Source organism: Xiphophorus hellerii, chromosome 8 (genome assembly GCF_003331165.1).
Source record: "Xiphophorus hellerii strain 12219 chromosome 8, Xiphophorus_hellerii-4.1, whole genome shotgun sequence".
Lineage (NCBI taxonomy): Eukaryota > Metazoa > Chordata > Actinopteri > Cyprinodontiformes > Poeciliidae > Xiphophorus > Xiphophorus hellerii.
Window position 1 is genome coordinate 6,792,277 of NC_045679.1, and position 17,238 is coordinate 6,809,514.

General features: G+C 41.5%; 2 protein-coding genes across 2 annotated transcripts in view; both read right to left on the minus strand.

Moving 5' to 3' along the window:
- The window catches only part of LOC116724467 (NACHT, LRR and PYD domains-containing protein 4-like), a 33,570-nt gene extending 19,973 nt beyond the window's left edge, over positions 1–13,597 (minus strand). Inside the window, exons 1-5 of the mRNA XM_032570186.1 lie at positions 13,509–13,597; positions 13,255–13,374; positions 6,852–6,930; positions 6,466–6,694; positions 4,537–6,322 (exon numbers count right to left, since the gene is read on the minus strand). Coding sequence (XP_032426077.1) covers positions 4,537–6,322; positions 6,466–6,694; positions 6,852–6,930; positions 13,255–13,374; positions 13,509–13,597 — 2,303 coding nt within the window. The remainder of the gene's footprint in view (positions 1–4,536; positions 6,323–6,465; positions 6,695–6,851; positions 6,931–13,254; positions 13,375–13,508) is intronic.
- LOC116724472 (NACHT, LRR and PYD domains-containing protein 3-like) overlaps positions 1–17,238 on the minus strand; it is a 331,270-nt gene that overhangs the window by 128,562 nt on the left and 185,470 nt on the right. The gene's annotated exons all lie outside the window — the stretch shown is intronic.

Below are 17,238 nucleotides of genomic sequence, written 5' to 3' on the forward strand. Positions count from 1 at the left end.
TTACTCTATTATTGAAAAAAACATTTGTATCATGAAGCCTAGGCACAAATTCAAACTGGAAGACTCTTTTATCCCCACCGGGACCCGTTAATTGAAGCGACCTGCCCACAATCGTCGACCTATCAACGCTGGACCAAGCCACGTCACGTCCAATCATCGACCAAGTCCCAGCTGATAAGGACCTTCATTCATGGTGTCCTTCGCTCTCCAGCCGAGCTCAACCTGTTCAGCTGCACGCCTCAGCTCTCAGTCAGCTATCTCACCAGATCCTTTTCTTCGTGATTGCTCGTCCTTCCACATCTAATGTCCGTCATAAAAGCCGCTTAGCCACGTGCTCGGCTCCTTCTTTTCCTTCAGACGCTCCTCAGATGGAAGAAGAGTTCCTCCTGGTCCAGGCCTCATTCATTCCAAACAGCTTCTCCCGCCGCTCTCTCGCCGATCTGGGATCTACCGGCCCTCGCTCCTATGCCACCCACTTCACGATCCGTCTCTGGCAAGTGGACACATAATCCCACCGTCTACATTGCATACGTCCAATGGCAGCCTTTCTCCGCCCCGGCCGAGCCGCCAAGGTCTCGCTGCTTCGATCTACGCTGCCGTTCTCTCCCAGCTCATCGTCCACCATCTTTCCATTCCACCGCCAGCGTTCATCGCATCGCCTTCCCACTGGTTCCCCGCTTTGGCTCAAAGCCGCATGGCCGCTGTCAGCACTCTCATCAGCACCTCCCATCGGACTTCCCACGCCCGCCTCGGGGTAAGATGTAGCCTTCACGTGCCTCATTCACTTTTTACAATGCGACAAAACGTAGGAACTTTATTAGTTTATCCCCTTCCTGAACTCGCAGGCCCTACTCGCATGCACCTTTCAGGTTGCGTTCCAAATGTCATCACTCTTGCATCAATTTGTTACATTAGGGGCTTCCGCACTTCCCATACATGTGTTCTTGCTCTTTTTCGCAGTTAAAACTGCTTATCCGATGTTTTCATGTCGTAACCATTTTCTCCGAGCCGCCTTTAAACGCATTATGAATGCTGAGACGCGCGCGCTGGGTTACACCCAACAGCAGCGAAGGAGAGCGCAGGCACGTTAGAACCTCGGCAACAACCAGCAAACGCAAAGAACCGTGCAAAATGTTTCCCCAAACCAACCGACTGAGGCGAATAGGGCCGTTTGATACAGGCAATCTTAGCTAAAAGTCGACTCTAGTAATACAGATAGCTAAAAGTCGACTCTGGTAATACATATAGCTAAAAGTTGACTCTAATATTACCTTACGCTTGTTAACAAGTAGCCTGCTGGCTACCGATGTTGTGGTACATGTTCAGCCTCGTAGATTCATTTTGCCCTACCCGTTAAATTTTATCCTGAGCCAGGGCCGTTCTATTTTCAGGTTCATTCTAGAATGATCTTGTTTTGCGCCCGTTTCCTCTAACGTCACCCTGTGAGTCTGATCCTAGCATCAGCATCCCATCTCCAGTAGCAGGCAGTTATTTTCTCACTGTAGTCTATTCATTCTCCCGTCCTCTTTTTGCTATCTCAATATCTCACAGCTAGCTTCCTTCCACCAGCTAGCATATCTTTTCATAGCATCCACTTTACCTCTGTTCACCTTCATCTACCATCTTCTCATCTCTCACCTCTATCTCTGCAATTATCTTCTAATTACTCCTCGAGACAGCCTGTAAGCCCCTAGTTAGCCTAGCTCCTCCCGCCTCTAATTCTGAGCTTCGGCCCCGGCCTCAGCTCCTTTTTGGGGCATTTCATTCTCTATCAGTAATATCACTCCATAGTATCATTATATCACCTCTGCCGGCCTTCACCTATCAGTATTCCACCTTCCCTTGCCCTGCAGTGTCCCCTGCTGGCCTTTTTCTACCAGGAGCCCATGCCCCGCTGTGTCCCCGCTCACCCATAGCAATCACTCTTCTCCCAGTGTCACATCTCCCTATGCCTCGAACCATTCCCAGCTGTCCTTCAGCCATCTGCCTCTCTCCTCCAATGCCCCGCTGTGCTTCCAGCTTGCTTCTTTTTCTAACCAGCTGCCCCTCATCCCTTGTCCTGTTCCTTCCCCTGCTGGTCCCTGCCATGTTATCGTTATCTCCTAAGCCCTGCCGCTACCAGCTGGCTTCTTTTTCTAGCCAGCTGCCCCGTATCCTATTCCCCTCTCCATCTCCTCTATTCAGCGCGTCCCTTTATCTTATGCCCTGCTCTCTCCATCCTATACCCCGCATTAGTTAATGCTGGTGTTTTTCAACCAGCATCCCCTCATCTTATGCCCTGCTCTCTCCATCCTATACCCCGCATTAGTTAATGCTGGCGTTTTTCAACCAGCATCCCCTCATCTTATGCCCTGCTCTCTCCATCCTATACCCTGCATTAGTTAATGCTGGCGTTTTTCAACCAGCATCCCCTCATCTTATGCCCTGCTCCCTCCATCCTATACCCTGCTCCCTCCATCCTATGCCCTGCTCCCTCCATCCTATACCCTGCATTAATTAATGCTGGCGTTTTTCAACCAGCATCCCAACATCATATGTCCTGCTCCCTCTATCCTATACCCCGCATTAGTTAATGCTGGCGTTTCTCAACCAGCATTCCCTCATCTTATGCCCTGCTCCCTCTATCTTATACCCTGCATTAGTTAATGCTGGCGTTTTTTAAATCAGCATCCCCTCTTCTAAGCCCCGCTTGTATCCCTTCATTCTCACCCTACGCATTCCCTGACGGCTTTTCTATCATCATGCCCTGCCGTGTCCTCAGCCGGCTATCGCCCGCCCACGTCCATTCCACTAGCCCCGCAGCATTTCCAGCCGGCTTATCCTCCAGCATCCACATACCCATTTCTGCTACTCTATGCCCTGTTGTGTCCTCAGCCGGCCGTCACCTTCCAACATCCCTTCCTCCCTCGTCCTGCCGTATCCCCAGCCGGCTCTCACACCACGTCCCCATGCCCTGTGTTTTGTGTATTCTACCACCTCTTGCCCTGCAGCATTCCCAGCTGGTCTTCACTTTCCTGTTCTACTCTCCCTCTCCTTTAGCTGTCATGTCTGTGGCTGCCATCAGCAGCAGTTTATACAGTTTGGGTTAATTTCATGATTCTAAGTTGGTGTAGATAAGTTAAAGTGATGTAAAATACTTATATTTATTATAAAAGTGGGCAAATGGTTCCGAAGCGGAACCAATGTTTAATGCGTTGTTTCGTTCCGGCACATTTTATAGTGACACGCGGCACTCTGTGTAAGGCAGCATGCTTCTTTTTGCTGTTAGTTGATGGAGAGGTTTCGGTGAGGCATTAAGGCTCGTGTAGCTGGATTACAAGAAGACGTTACACAGAGTTTTTTGTATTAACCCTTTCAGGTTGAAGCGGCCAATGAGGTACGCATTTTTTTGTATTTTAATTTTGTGTGTAATAGTTGTCTATTCTCTAAGTGAATGTGTTTCTGTAAATATGTATTTTGTGTTTATACAGTTCTCACGGCATAGTTATTAAATGCCAGTAACAACGAAGAACGCCTTGTGTCCGTTTTCTGCTTGGAGGAAGTTACAATGTCACTTCCTTTACGTTATTAACTTGGTAGCCAAAGTCAGCGCAACTTCTTTCCCCTTTTTACTTTCTGCCTTATATTCATGGCCTTGGCCTCGGCCTCTTTTTGGGGGATGACGTTCCTAATAGCATCGGGAATGCTCATCTGAGGCCTATTGCTAACGCTGCGATAACCGTTATCCCCAGCCGGGGCCCGAGCGCCAAAGACTTTAAATCCTGTTTGTCAATAAACTCTTCTAATTGTCTTCTTATCTCTGTCTGAGTCTCTCCAGATTGAAATAACTGATAGAATGTAATGGACAGAAATCTGGTCTCACCAGGATTGAAAACATTTTACCTGAGAGTTTCCAGGTTGCAGTTTGGACTCTTCAGTCCAGCAGAGAGAAGCTTCACTCCTGAATCCTGCAGGTTGTTGTTACTCAGGTCCAGTTCTCTGAGACTGGAGGACTGGGAGCTGAGAACTGAGGACAGAGCTTCACAGCTTCTCTCTGAGAGGTTACAGTAACTCAGTCTGAAGCGACAGGGAGAGAATCTGTTATTAAAGAATTCATAAAAAAACATATTTTACTTTCCAGTCAATTATGTTCTGTTTTGAAAGATTGAAGGAACTATCTTATTTTGCACATATTTATGTTGCCTTTTGTTGTGAATTGGTTTGGTCAATAGATGGGTCGCCAACTTTAAAGGACTGATCTAAAAAGAACAAGGAGGCTGGCAACAAAACTTTTGAATTCCACAATAAAACTAAATTCTTCCAGTCTCAGTTTTAGCAGAAAGAGTTTTGCTTCTTTAATAATGCATAATGATGATGGTGTTGTTATGGTGATGATGTTACATATTAATAGACATTTTCCCTGATGTATCCCTGTGTGTGACATCTGGGAAACAATGCATCAATAAATAAAATACAACAACATGAAACAATATTTAGCACATCATTAGAAGTTTTCACTTGTTCAACAATAAATACAGTAACAATCTGTGTCCTTACAGAGCTTTGTTGGAGGCTTTAACCACTGGCAGCAGCCTCAGAAGAGCCTCCTCTGAAGCAGAGTATTTCTTCAGGTCAAACACATCCAGATCTTTTCCTGATGACACTAAGATGAAACCCAGAGCTGACCACTGAGCAGGAGACAGTTTATCTGTGGAGAGACTTCCTGAACTCAGAGACTGTTGGATCTCCTCCACTAGAGAACGATCATTCAGTTCATTCAGACAGTGGAACAGATTGATGCTTTTCTCTGCAGACACATTCTCATTGATCTTCTCCTTGATGTACTGAACTGTTTCCTGATTGGTCTGTGAACTACTTTCTGTCTTTGTCAGCAGACCTTGTAGGAGTCTCTGATTGGTCTGCAGTGAAAGTCCCAGGAGGAAGCGGAGGAACAAGTCCAAGTGTCCATTTGGACTCTGTAAGGCCTGGTCAACAGCTCTCTGATGGAGAACCATTAGTATAGGTTTATTAAATAATGAAGACTTCTTAGATCTTTCTTCCAACAGGTTGACCCCAGATTTGATGAAGGTCAGATGAACATGAAGAGCAGCCAGAAACTCCTGAACGCTCAGATGGACGAAGCAGAACACCTTGTCCTGGTACAGCCCTCTCTCCTCTTTAAAGATCTGTGTGAACACTCCTGAGTACACTGAGGTTGCTCTGATACTGATGTCACACTTTGTCAGGTCTGATTCATAGAAGATCAAGTTTCCTTTCTGCAGCTGATCAAAAGCCAGTTTTCCCAGAGACTCAATCATCCTCCTGCTCTCTAGACTCCAGTGTGGATCTGTTTCAGCTCCTCCATCATACTTGACCTTCTTCACTTTGATCTGAACCACCAGGAAGTGGATATACATCTCAGTCAGGGTTCTGGGCAGCTCTCCTCCCTCTCTGGTCTCCAACACATCCTCCAGAACTGTAGCAGTGATCCAGCAGAAGACTGGGATGTGGCACATGATGTGGAGGCTTCGTGATGTCTTTGTGTGGGAGATGATCCTGCTGGCCTGCTCCTCATCTCTGAATCTCTTCCTGAAGTACTCCTCCTTCTGTTTGTCAGTGAACCCTCTGACCTCTGTTACCATGCCAACACACTGAGGAGGGATCTGATTGGCTGCTGCAGGTCGTGTGGTTATCCAGAGGAGAGCAGAGGGAAGCAGTTTCCCCCTGATCAGGTTTGTCAGCAGAATGTCCACTGAGGTGGACTCTGTAGCATCAGTCAGGATCTCCTTGTTGTGGAAGTCCAGAGGAAGTCGACTCTCATCCAGACCATCAAAGATGAACAGAACCTGGAAGTGTTCAAAGCTGCAGATTTCTTTGGTTTCAGTAAAGAAATGATGAACAAGTTCCACCAAGCTGAACTTTTTCTTCTTCAGCACATTCAGCTCTCTGAACGTGAATGGAAATATGAAATGGATGTTCTGGTGGGCTTTGTCTTCAGCCCAGTCCAGAGTGAACTTCTGTGTTAGGACTGTTTTCCCAATGCCAGCCACTCCCTTTGTCATCACTGTTCTGATTGGTTGATCTCTTCCAGGTTGGACTTTAAAGATGTCTTCTTGTCTGATTGTTGTTTCTGGTCTGTCTGGTTTCCTGGATGCTGTTTCAATCTGTCTGACCTCATGTTCATCATTGACCTCTCCAGTCCCTCCCTCTGTGATGTAGAGCTCTGTGTAGATCTGGTTCAGTAGGGTTGGACTTCCTGCTTTAGCAATCCCCTCAAACACAGACTGGAACTTCTTCTTCAGACCAGATTTAAGTTGATGCTGACAAACTGCAGCAAGACGTTCTAAAATAAGACAAAAAGTAAAATCAAGAACTAGATAAAACTTTATTCTCAAGATGTTTTGCGTAAATGTGATTCCATCTCTTCAAATTTCAGTAAATGTGTGATTTATCCATCAGGTTAAACCTTTGTAGAAATCCTCTTACTTCTCTCCAGACGGTCAGCCAGCTTTTCCTGCTTCATCCTCCTCAGGAAGTTCACTGTGATCTTCATCACTGCCTCTCTGCTGCTCCTCCTCTGCTCTTCATCCTCACCTTCCAACACCTCATCATCATCTCTCTGACTCTCTGAGCATTCTGGGTCATTTGGACTCAGAATCTTATGGATCTTCTTCAGCTCTTTCTTCAGAAATGTGACAATGTTGTCCTCCAACGTCTGGAATAGAATAATAGATGAAGGAAACATCAGACTGAAATCATGGAGTCAAACACCAGATGGATTTTTGACAGACTGACAGTCCTCTGGTCTACAAAGTGCAGCTTGGAGATGACTGTGAAGAGAACGCTTGGAAAGTTGTTGTTCATGTACAGACCATAAATATGGAGTCCAGCTGTGTTTGATGCTGCTGGGCAGACGGACAACTGGGAACCTCTGAGCTCTGCTGGTCCACTCTGTGGAGGAACCAGGAACAATTAGGAAGTCAGGAAATATTCATCCAGCAGTATTCAGAAATGAAATCAGCAAGACTTTCACATTAAATGTACTTGAAGCAGAAAAACAGAGCATCATATGAACAAAATGGAGTGAAGTTAAAAAGAGGAAGATGAACTACAAGGATGAAGAGCAGTAACACCAAAATCACCTAGAAGACATTTTAAAAGGTTGATGCTGAACTTGGACTTCAAACAGTCCAAACTGTCTTTAGATCTGATGCTGGTGGAGGCAGTTTCCCAGAGATTGGGGACAGTGGAAGTGAAGGCTCTGTCCACACAAGTCTTCAGGACAGTGTGGGACATCCATCAGGTTCTGATGACTAGATCTGAGGTGATGTGGACATGGAGGAGGTTTGAGATATGTGGGTGTGTGTCCATGTGGGGTCCTCTCCTGGATGTTATAGAGAGGATTTTAAAATGGATCCTGTAGATCCCTGGAAGCCAGTGAGCTCATATTGTATCTGTCCACACAGAGACAATCAGAAGGTAAAGGTCCATGATGTAATATCTGGATGTGAGCAGTGAACCAGATGATCCAAGTAGTTATAAAAATTTAATGTTCCTGCTGATCCCATTCAGAACCAGCAGAACCTCTGATGGTCCACATCAGCTCAGTTTGGTTGAGTTCCAGCAGATCTCACCAACCACATCATGAAGCTTTCCTTCCCTGCTGAACTGCTCTCACAATGCACACAGGAACCAAGTCCTGATGGACCAGACTGGCTTTACCAGGTATTTCCCAGTGGAAATGTGTTCCACTGTTAGTCTGACATGGAACCAGGAAGCAACAGAACATCATCATCAACATCCCAGAGATAAAGATATGAAGATGTTTTCATGAGAACAGATCAGCTGATTTCTGTAGATAATGGATCAAACCTCTCTGTAAATATAACTGGAAACATCTGAGTTCTTACTGGTTCAGGTTCCATAGTTACAGCAATTAGAAACAGCTCACCTCTCTGATGATGGAGGTCCAGGAGATTTAAAGTGAAGGGGATGATTCATTGAACCGTCGCTCTTAAACGACACACAGCTGGGTTCTGATTCTTCTTGTGTGAAAATCTGATGGATCCTGCTAAAAATAGAAACTCATTAAAATCTTTCCTTTGAGTTTTGGTTTGAAGATATTTTTAATGTGGCTCATTGTAAAATAAAGAGCTGTGAGACACAACAGAACCAGACAGATCATCGACTTGATGTTCTAAATCAGCGTTTCCCAATTCCGGTCCTCAGGCCCCCCTGCTCTGCATGTTTTAGATGTGCCTCTATTCCAGAGCAGCTGATTCAAATGATTGCATGACCATCAAGTGCTGCAGAAACCTGTTGATCACCCATATATTCAATCCAGGTGTGTAGCAGAAGGGAAACACCTAAAACCATGGTCCGCAACCAACGGACCTCGGTCCGGATACGGACCCATATGCCATCCCATCCGGACCCGGAATAAATTGTTAAAATATTTGTTAATTTTGACGGGAGAATTAATTTTAAACCGGAGCATTAATTTTTTTCCCTATCTGACACAAGTGCTTTTACTAGCACTGCACTGAGCAATGATTGGAAGCTACAAACCAATCGCATGCGAGTCATACTAACCACGTGGTTCAACTAGCGAATCAAATCGCCAGCTTGAACTCAGAGCGAGTTGTATGAGCAAACTGAAGCAAAGGTTTGTAGCCAGGCACAGACATCCACGCAGTGTGATATAAGGAAGAGGAGGTGAAAGGCGAGCGAAAAGCGATTGAAGCGAGAAACGCAGGGAGGTGATACAGGAAGACAGGGCGTGAATTACAGTCAGAAGAGGTGCAAACACTATGGCGCTTTCTAAAAAGAGAAAAGTAGATGCCGAAAATCAAGCGTTCAACACGGAATGGACTGATGCATACATGTTCATTCTTCCACCCGCGAGCACAAAACCAGTGTGCCTCATATGCTCCGAAACCGTGGCACTTATTAAACGTGCCAATGTCAAGCGTCACTATGAGACTAAGCACAAAGCATTTGACCAATCATACCCCCCTAAGTCCGAACTCCGGACGCAGAAAATTCGAAGTCTCACTGCCCAATATGATCAGTCCACCAGGATATTAAGCCGTGCTTTCAGCGCACAACAGCGTGCTAATGAATGTTCCCTCCATGTTGCTTGGGTTTTAGGGAAACACAAAAAGCCCTTTACAGATGCAAGTATTGTCAAAGAGTGCATGACTGAAATAGCAGAGGCATTACTTGATGGTAAAGAAAAAGATGAGCTCTGTGACAAAATAGAGAAAATACCCCTGTCAGCCTGCACAGCCACAAGGAGAAGTGAGATACTGGCTCAAGATTCACTGTCCCAGCTGGAAGAAGCTATTTGTAAGGCACCGTGTGTTGGCCTGGCTGTGGATGAATCTACTGATGTGTCTGACAATGCTCAGCTATTGGTTTACATAAGATTCTTAAACAGGGAGAAAAATCAGTTCTGTGAAGATCTCTTAGGTGTGACTCCCCTGCAGACCACTACCAAAGGAGAAGACATCTACCTGGTCATTAAGGAAATGCTAGTAAAGCGAGGAATAGAGCCAAAACAAGTGATATCAATAACCACTGATGGAGCCCCTGCCATGATAGGGAGAGAAAAGGGAGCTGTGGCAAGGTTGAAAGAAGACAACGCTGACCTGATCTCTTACCACTGCATTATTCATCAGGCTGTCCTTTGCTCCACCCTGTCAGATGAGTATGCTGAGGTGATGAAGACAATGATGAAAATCATAAACTTTCTCAGGGCATCTTCTTCTTGTCAGCATCGCATGCTCAGGGAATTTCTCAAAGAGGTTGATGCAAACTCTGATGATCTTTTGCTACACAACAATGTTAGATGGCTCAGCAAAGGCAGGGTGCTAGAGCGATTTTGGTCAATTAGACATGAAGTAACAGCTTTCTTGGAACAACTGGAAAATCAGAAAGCAGCCAACTTTTCTGTCTTTCTAAATGACGAGAAAAACATGGGTATCGTAGCTTTTTTGGCTGATATGTCACACCTGAATGGGCTTAATTTGCAGCTGCAGGGAAAGAACAATTCCATTTGTGATCTGATGACAGCTGTCCGCTCATTTCAACAAAAACTTCAGGTGTATAAAGAAGATCTGCAAGGAGACTACACACACTTCCCAAAAGTGAAAGAACAGGTGCAGGGCCATAGAGATGTCGCCTCTTTTGTTGACTTTGTTGACAAGTTGATTGAAAACTTCAGCAAACGCTTTGATAGCTTCAGCATTGGAGAGGAGCTCACCCTCTTCATACAGAATCCATTTCTCATCACTGATGTCAGAGCATTCACAAATGATGTCACACATCACTTCAAGTGGGCAAACATTGGGCCTCTCCAGATGCAAATGATTGACCTCCAGGCAGATGTGGCCCTGAAAGAGAGGTTTGCAAGAACCGAATCTACCACATTCTGGCTCCAGATGGTTTCTGAGATAGCTTTCCCAGATCTGAAAAAAGTGGCCCTGTTTATCTTGACCATGTTCGGCTCCACATACAGCTGTGAGGCAGCGTTCTCTACAATGAACATAATTAAAACAAAATATCGTTCCAAGCTCACCAATGAGCATCTGCACATGTGCATGAGAATGGCCCTGACTTCCTTCAAGCCCAGATTTAAAATGTTGGCAGGGCAAGCCAAAGCTCAATTCTCACACTGAGCAAGGGAAATTGGGGGAAGACAGATGTAAGAGAAATAGTTGAGGTGTTTTGAGAGTTGTTTTGTTGAGCAGAAATATTGAGATTGTTCAAACAAAAGGAAACTGAAGCTGCTATTTTTTCTTAAGCACTTTCTTTATTTTTGAATACATAATTTAGTTATTTTTAATTTAAACTGCAGCCACACAATGTTATCCTGTGTTTCAGTGCTAATAAACTTCTTTGAAATTATTTTAACCTGTATTATTATTTTTTTTAACACCATGTATTCCGATATTGTCATACTGCAAATAGACGATATTGCAGACCTCTGCATGAGGAAATTTCTTTGAAGTGGACCTCCTCACAGTTTTCTTGAATACCATTGACCTAAAACATGCAGGGCAGGGAGGCCTGAGGACCGGAATTGGGAAACGCTGTTCTAAATGATTCCCATCAGAACCGGTCCAATCCTCCAACATGTTCCTGATCATTGATCCTCCTGAATAATGTCCAGCCTTCTTTAAAGAGCAGAAAGATTTGTTTCTGAGACCAACATGTTGGTTTGAAATGACTGAGAGAAGTTTGGTGATCTTAGTGTTGAGCTCTGACATGGAGAAGAACCAGGAATCATTTCCACTCTGACCATCCAAGGAGGTTCTGATGGAGCTTCAATCAGAACTGAATGTTAAGTTAGAGAACATGTCGTTCTGAATGCGATTCACTGGAGACATTATTTAGTTTTACTGTAGAAATGTTTGATAATACACCGTGTTGGATGATGTTTGAATCTCAGAGATGCAACTAGAATCATAAAATTAATTCATAGAAACTTTTTCTTTCAGCATTAATCTGTGTTTAATCAGACTTAGAGACTAATCCAAATATAAACTTAGAAATTAAATTTACTTCTGCCTTTGTGTTTCTGTGTTAATATTAACATTTGATTAAATAAATGAATCTGTTTCATTTGGAAAAATTAAGTTGATGAAAATGCATTTAAATGTTTGTGGGTCAAAGGTCATGTTAAAATTGTGTTTTTGATCACTGCATCTATTGAAGGACTCTTTAGACCTCCAGGAAAATATGTCTCCCCACCTTATTCATGAAATCCCAAACAGTATTAAGAATTTCTTTTTTACTTAGGTTGCTTTAAATTCAACCCCATAACGGGACAATTTCATTCCTCTGTGAGTAAAACTCTAACATAATTAAACTAATTCTTCCAGTTCCTTTTAGATAACTTGTCCCTTGATTAAAATAACTAATTGTAAGTATTTTTTCTATTCTGAATCATAAAAATTAGACTGATAAGTAAAATATGGCAACTTGATGTAAAAGCGCTTTTCATAAATCATAAAAATACACTTTAAAATAAACATTAAATCAGGCTTTTTATGTTTCTGAATTATTCTTTAAACTTTGCATACAGTCCAACAAATATTAGTCTAATATTTGCTGTTATTATAAAAAAATCATAACAATGTATCAAGTAACGGTTGAACCCATTGTAACAGTTGACCAGACTGTAATGGGGTTGAAGATTTTTACTAAAAGTTGCCATAAGTCCACATTAGCTAGGTTATGGAGCAACATATGATATGATGAAAACAAGAATTAATATGTTTCAAAGACCATTCTTTACTTTTTCCCAAACAACAATAATTATCATTTACATGCCTAAAGGTGTTGAAAGGTTGAGCTTGACAATGACGATGTTTGGATAAAAAATAATAAAATATAGGTAAGAAACTATATTAACACTTAAATCTCTTTACAGTGTGAGCAGGAATAAACTTAAGTGATGTCACTTCCAGGGTGCTGAGGAACTTGGACTGAACCATTATTTATAAAAAGGAGGGATTGGTCTGCTGTTACAGGGTTAAACAAAACTGGAGGGACATGATTAAAAAGTGATATTTTATAAATAATTCATGTATATTTCTCATATTTCTTTTATTTAGATTAAAGTATACCTAAAATGTTTAAAATGGTACAAATAAGTTGCAGTTACTGGTTAGTTTCATTTGTTTTAATATTCAGTGAAAAATTAACATTGGTCAGTGGGGACATGCTCATTTGGCTGATCTCTACGCTTCAACAACCCATCAAATCTTTCAAAACATAATTATTAAAATATATTTGAATGTTGTATTACCAAGACACATGAATATTTCCAATACTTGATTTTTCTTTAAAAATGTGGTTTGAATTATATAAAAATATTTGAGATAAACCTGTGAGACACAAAATGCACTGAATTCATAGAATGACCCAGTTTCTTATTTATGGTGTCAGTTAGAAACCATCTGGTTCTGAAAGATATCCACATAAGATATTTATTATCTTAACTGTGGAAATGGTTAATAATTCACTATGTTGGATGATGTTTGAACCACAGAGATGAAACTTTAATCACAAAATTAATTCATAAAAGCCTTTTTCTTTCAGCATTACTCTGTCTGGAAAATAAATTACATTTATATTTAGAGAACAATCCAAATATCAATCTAGAAATTAAATTCACTTCTGACTTTTGTGTTTGTGTGTTAAATTTATATTGGATGGTCATAATAACAGATATAAACTGAACAGTTACAGCAGTTAGAAACAGCTCACCTCTCTGATGGTGGAGATCCAGGAGATTTAAATTCAACGGGCTTAACCTTTGACCTGTCGCTCTTAAAGGACACACAGCTGGGTTCTGGTTCTGGTTCTGGTTTGAGTCTCTGATGGATCCTGACAGAAACATGATGATTAAAACTTAATCAGCAAAGAGGAGCAGCAGCAGCTTCATCACCACGTCTGTTCTGGCCTGATATAGTGAACGCTGTGTGAAAAGGGCTGTGGACAGTTAGAGATGGTGACCTCACCTCTGACCTTTGCTCTGGCTCTCATCTTCCCCACACAGAGTGGTTTTAGAGGGAGGGACTCCCTCCGCTCTGTCCTCACACTGATCCATGCTGCTGAATTCACATCAGCTCACACACACTTTCTACCTTCACCTGCAGAGGAAACACACATCATTCATCTGCACATCAACTCTGATCATCCTTTACATCATTAGAGCTGGAAAACGATCAGCTGCTCCTCCTCTGATTGGCTCTTCTTCTCTGCTTCATATCAGTGTCAGGTGAATGCAGTCAGACAGCAGAGAGGCAGAGGAAGCTGCCATCAGCTGCTGCACTTCTACTATCAGTCCACTAGATGGAGACATGGAGCAACATTTACATTCACTGATTCAACCTGAACAGGAAGTATTTTAGTTAGTTAATTATTAAACTCTACAAGTGGATTATCTGCTCTATCAAATATTAACTATTTAATATTCCGATTGAATTAAACATATTTTTAAAATAACATTATTTTATTTTGAAAGGAAGCAACAGGACTTTCTGACTTTAATGGTGGAGACCAGAGTTTGATTCCAGGAAATAAAACCAAGAATCAGTTTGTTCAGAGAAGAAAATAAATAAAACCAGCTGTTCAGCAGAGAACTTCAAACAGCAGATTTTAGTTTTTTAGCTGAAATCAGAAGTGAACATTTTCTCCAAACATCAGAGAGCAGAAACAAGCAGGAATATCCTGATGACAAAATTCAAGTAGGAAACAAAGCAAACTTACAGTTTGTTCAAATTATCCAAAGAGTTGATGAAGAATATCTGAACAACAAGCTGAGACCCAACAGAACCACGGTAGATTCAGAGTGGTGCCACAAATACACAGGTTAGTTTAAACTGAAAGTGTTATGAGGAGAAAAGAGCCCAGACTGGTCTGACTGGTCAGACTGACTGGGAGTCAGAGGAAAGTTATTCTGTTGACGTCTGAAGACAGAATCACTTCTCATAAATCTGGATCCGCATTTATTAGCTTGAGTCGGTCCACCGACAGATAGAAAGAATATCTATCTTTATATCAGACATCCTGATATAAGACACGGTACCGACTGTCACCGTGATTCGCAACGCAGATCAAAGCCCCGGTACCACCTGCTCTCTGTTCGCTCTGCTTCTCCTTAACGTTTCTACCAGGCGAGTTAAAGCCGCTGCTGACAGGATCTGGGCTGGAGGTTCTGGACTGTAAATAGAAGTTACTGCAGAACCTCAAGTGTTAAAGGAAGATTCGGCCCATTTAGAGTCACAAAATAAACATCAGATAAAATATTGTGGCAATAATTAGAACCGCAGCAAAAAGCCAAACATGCCACAATGAAATGAATCAAAATGTCTTCAAAGCAGCGGGGGACTGACAGGGGCCACCGGGGGATTCCAGGTAGATTCCAGGTAGATTCCAGGTGGATCACTCTGCAGCCAGGTTGTTCTAGAGGTTAAATAGATATTATTAGGGCTTCATTAGTAAAATGGCTTCAATTTTGCTTATTTCATAACTTCATAACCTTTGACCTTCTCTCCTCTGGTCTGTTTAACAGCTACAGTCTCAGATCAGCTCAGCCCTCCAGGACTGTCAGCAGCAGAAACAGAAACTTTATACCTGTTGGGGAAAATATAGATTATATTTGCTTTGCATTTCCCCGCATGATGGCAATGATACAGTAGGATCCAATTAGATTCTTGATTAATATGGGTTGTTGCTATGTTGTTGTACGGAGTTTTTGTTCAATGTGCCATTTTTTAAATTTGAGCCCCTGCCCCTCCATAAGTCTCTGCACGGCCCTGCTCATCGGCAACAAGCACCAAACTGTCATGTCTCTCATGAATAACCGAGAGTTTTTTTGTTTTTCTACCAGGTAGAGAGAAATATGGGAATGTGAGATGAGAAAACGTTAGACCAACTGTCAATGATTTAACAGGAACTAAAAGGAAATCTTAAATATGAGATCAAAAAATGGACAAATGGGTAAATGTTCTTCCTGCACCTGGATTGTCTCCCTTTGTGATATTTATCACAACATTCTTGCAGTAAAACATTTGTCCACCTCAACTCTGACCTGCCTTTCAGAACCCAAACTCAGTGCTACAGTACTCCGTTTTCTCAAAGTTACCCTGACATCCTAGTTCATTTCTTCAAGTCTCCCTTTATGCTCAGTCCTGTAAATAAGACAATAAAAGCAACAGCTTACTATCTGCAACATATAAAAAGTTATAAATCAATACAGAAAATGTGTATTTTCTGAAATGTAGCAGAGAAGTTTTACAGATTCCTTCCATATACATGATGCTTATTGATATATAAATACAAAAAAAGCATATTTGAGTGAGTTCTGGTAAAATTGTACTGTACAGAGTAAGTGCCACATTCAATGCTCAGATTTATCTGGATTTCTTTGTTACTTTGGAACCAAGTATGAGTTTGTGTTACTTGTTTGCATTAGCAGCTTGGTGTTGGAGTTCGTTATCGTTGGCCAATGGGTTATGTTTTTACCAGTGGAGTGATTGTACATAGTTTTGCTCTTTTTTTTTCTGAACACTTAAAATGCAAACTTCTGTGTGTTTTTCTGCACTTGTTAAATTTGTTTGTTTGAACAAGTTGAGGAAAAAGGTGCTGAACTTGCAGGAGATTTTGATGTGGAAACATTTCCAGCAGACCTTAAAATGCACAAGGAAGAGCAGTTTACAGGAACATGTGGGAAACTGATTTTCTCTGTTACCGTAATTATTATAATAAAACTTGAATTATTGAATATATGAAACCAAGTGAAACAATTAATTTAAAGTATTGCAAAAAAAATAAAAAGTAAGCTTTATTCTTTATGTTTAAATGAAACAAAAAACAGTGACTAAGATGATATTTGGAGGAGCTAAGATAAGATGTTAAATCTACAAACACTGTACCAAATATCAAACATGGCAGTGGCAGCATCATTCTGTGGGTCTGTTTTTCTGCCACTTTCATCCACTTTTATAAAGTGAATGAAATAATAAAGGATGATGCTTTTATATTCTTTAATATTACCTCAGCGAAGTTCCCAAATTGTGATTTAAAACACTCATAACCTTTGCATAAAGCTTACTGATGTCAAGCTTGAAGAAGCATCCTTACCTGAAACCTAATAGAAATATGTGCACAATGTTTCAAAAGCAGTTCTGTTTAAATAAATAAATAAAGGTCCGGGTTTACCTCCAATGTATTTTTCCTTGTACATTTCATTTTGTTTCTCTGTATGTTCACTTAATCTTAATGTTTTTATTTGTTTATATCACAGTTTAAAAGGTTTACTGTACCTGGAATCAGCATGTTTTAAAACATGTATTGGTGCTTTAAGAGGACAATGATCTCACACACACTTCTAAAGTGGTTTTGATATTAATACTTTACATAAGCAATAAGCTCTTGGAGAGCCATGAACTCTGATACTGAAAATATGCCGTTGTTTAATATGCCAGTGACGTTTACATTGGAATAAACCTATGTTGTCATCTGTACACGTTACCAGGCAACACCAGTTACCTTCAGGTGTCGTATGTTTCATACAGCTGACAGTGTTGGACTGACCTGTTCCTGTTATTTTTACTAAATGACTAAAATGTCTGAAATATAGTCAAGTGTTTTTTATTTCACATTTTGTTACAATAAAACCACAAACTTCATAGCATTTTATTTGGAAATTTATATAATAGACCAACTAAAGTTGGTGATTTTATA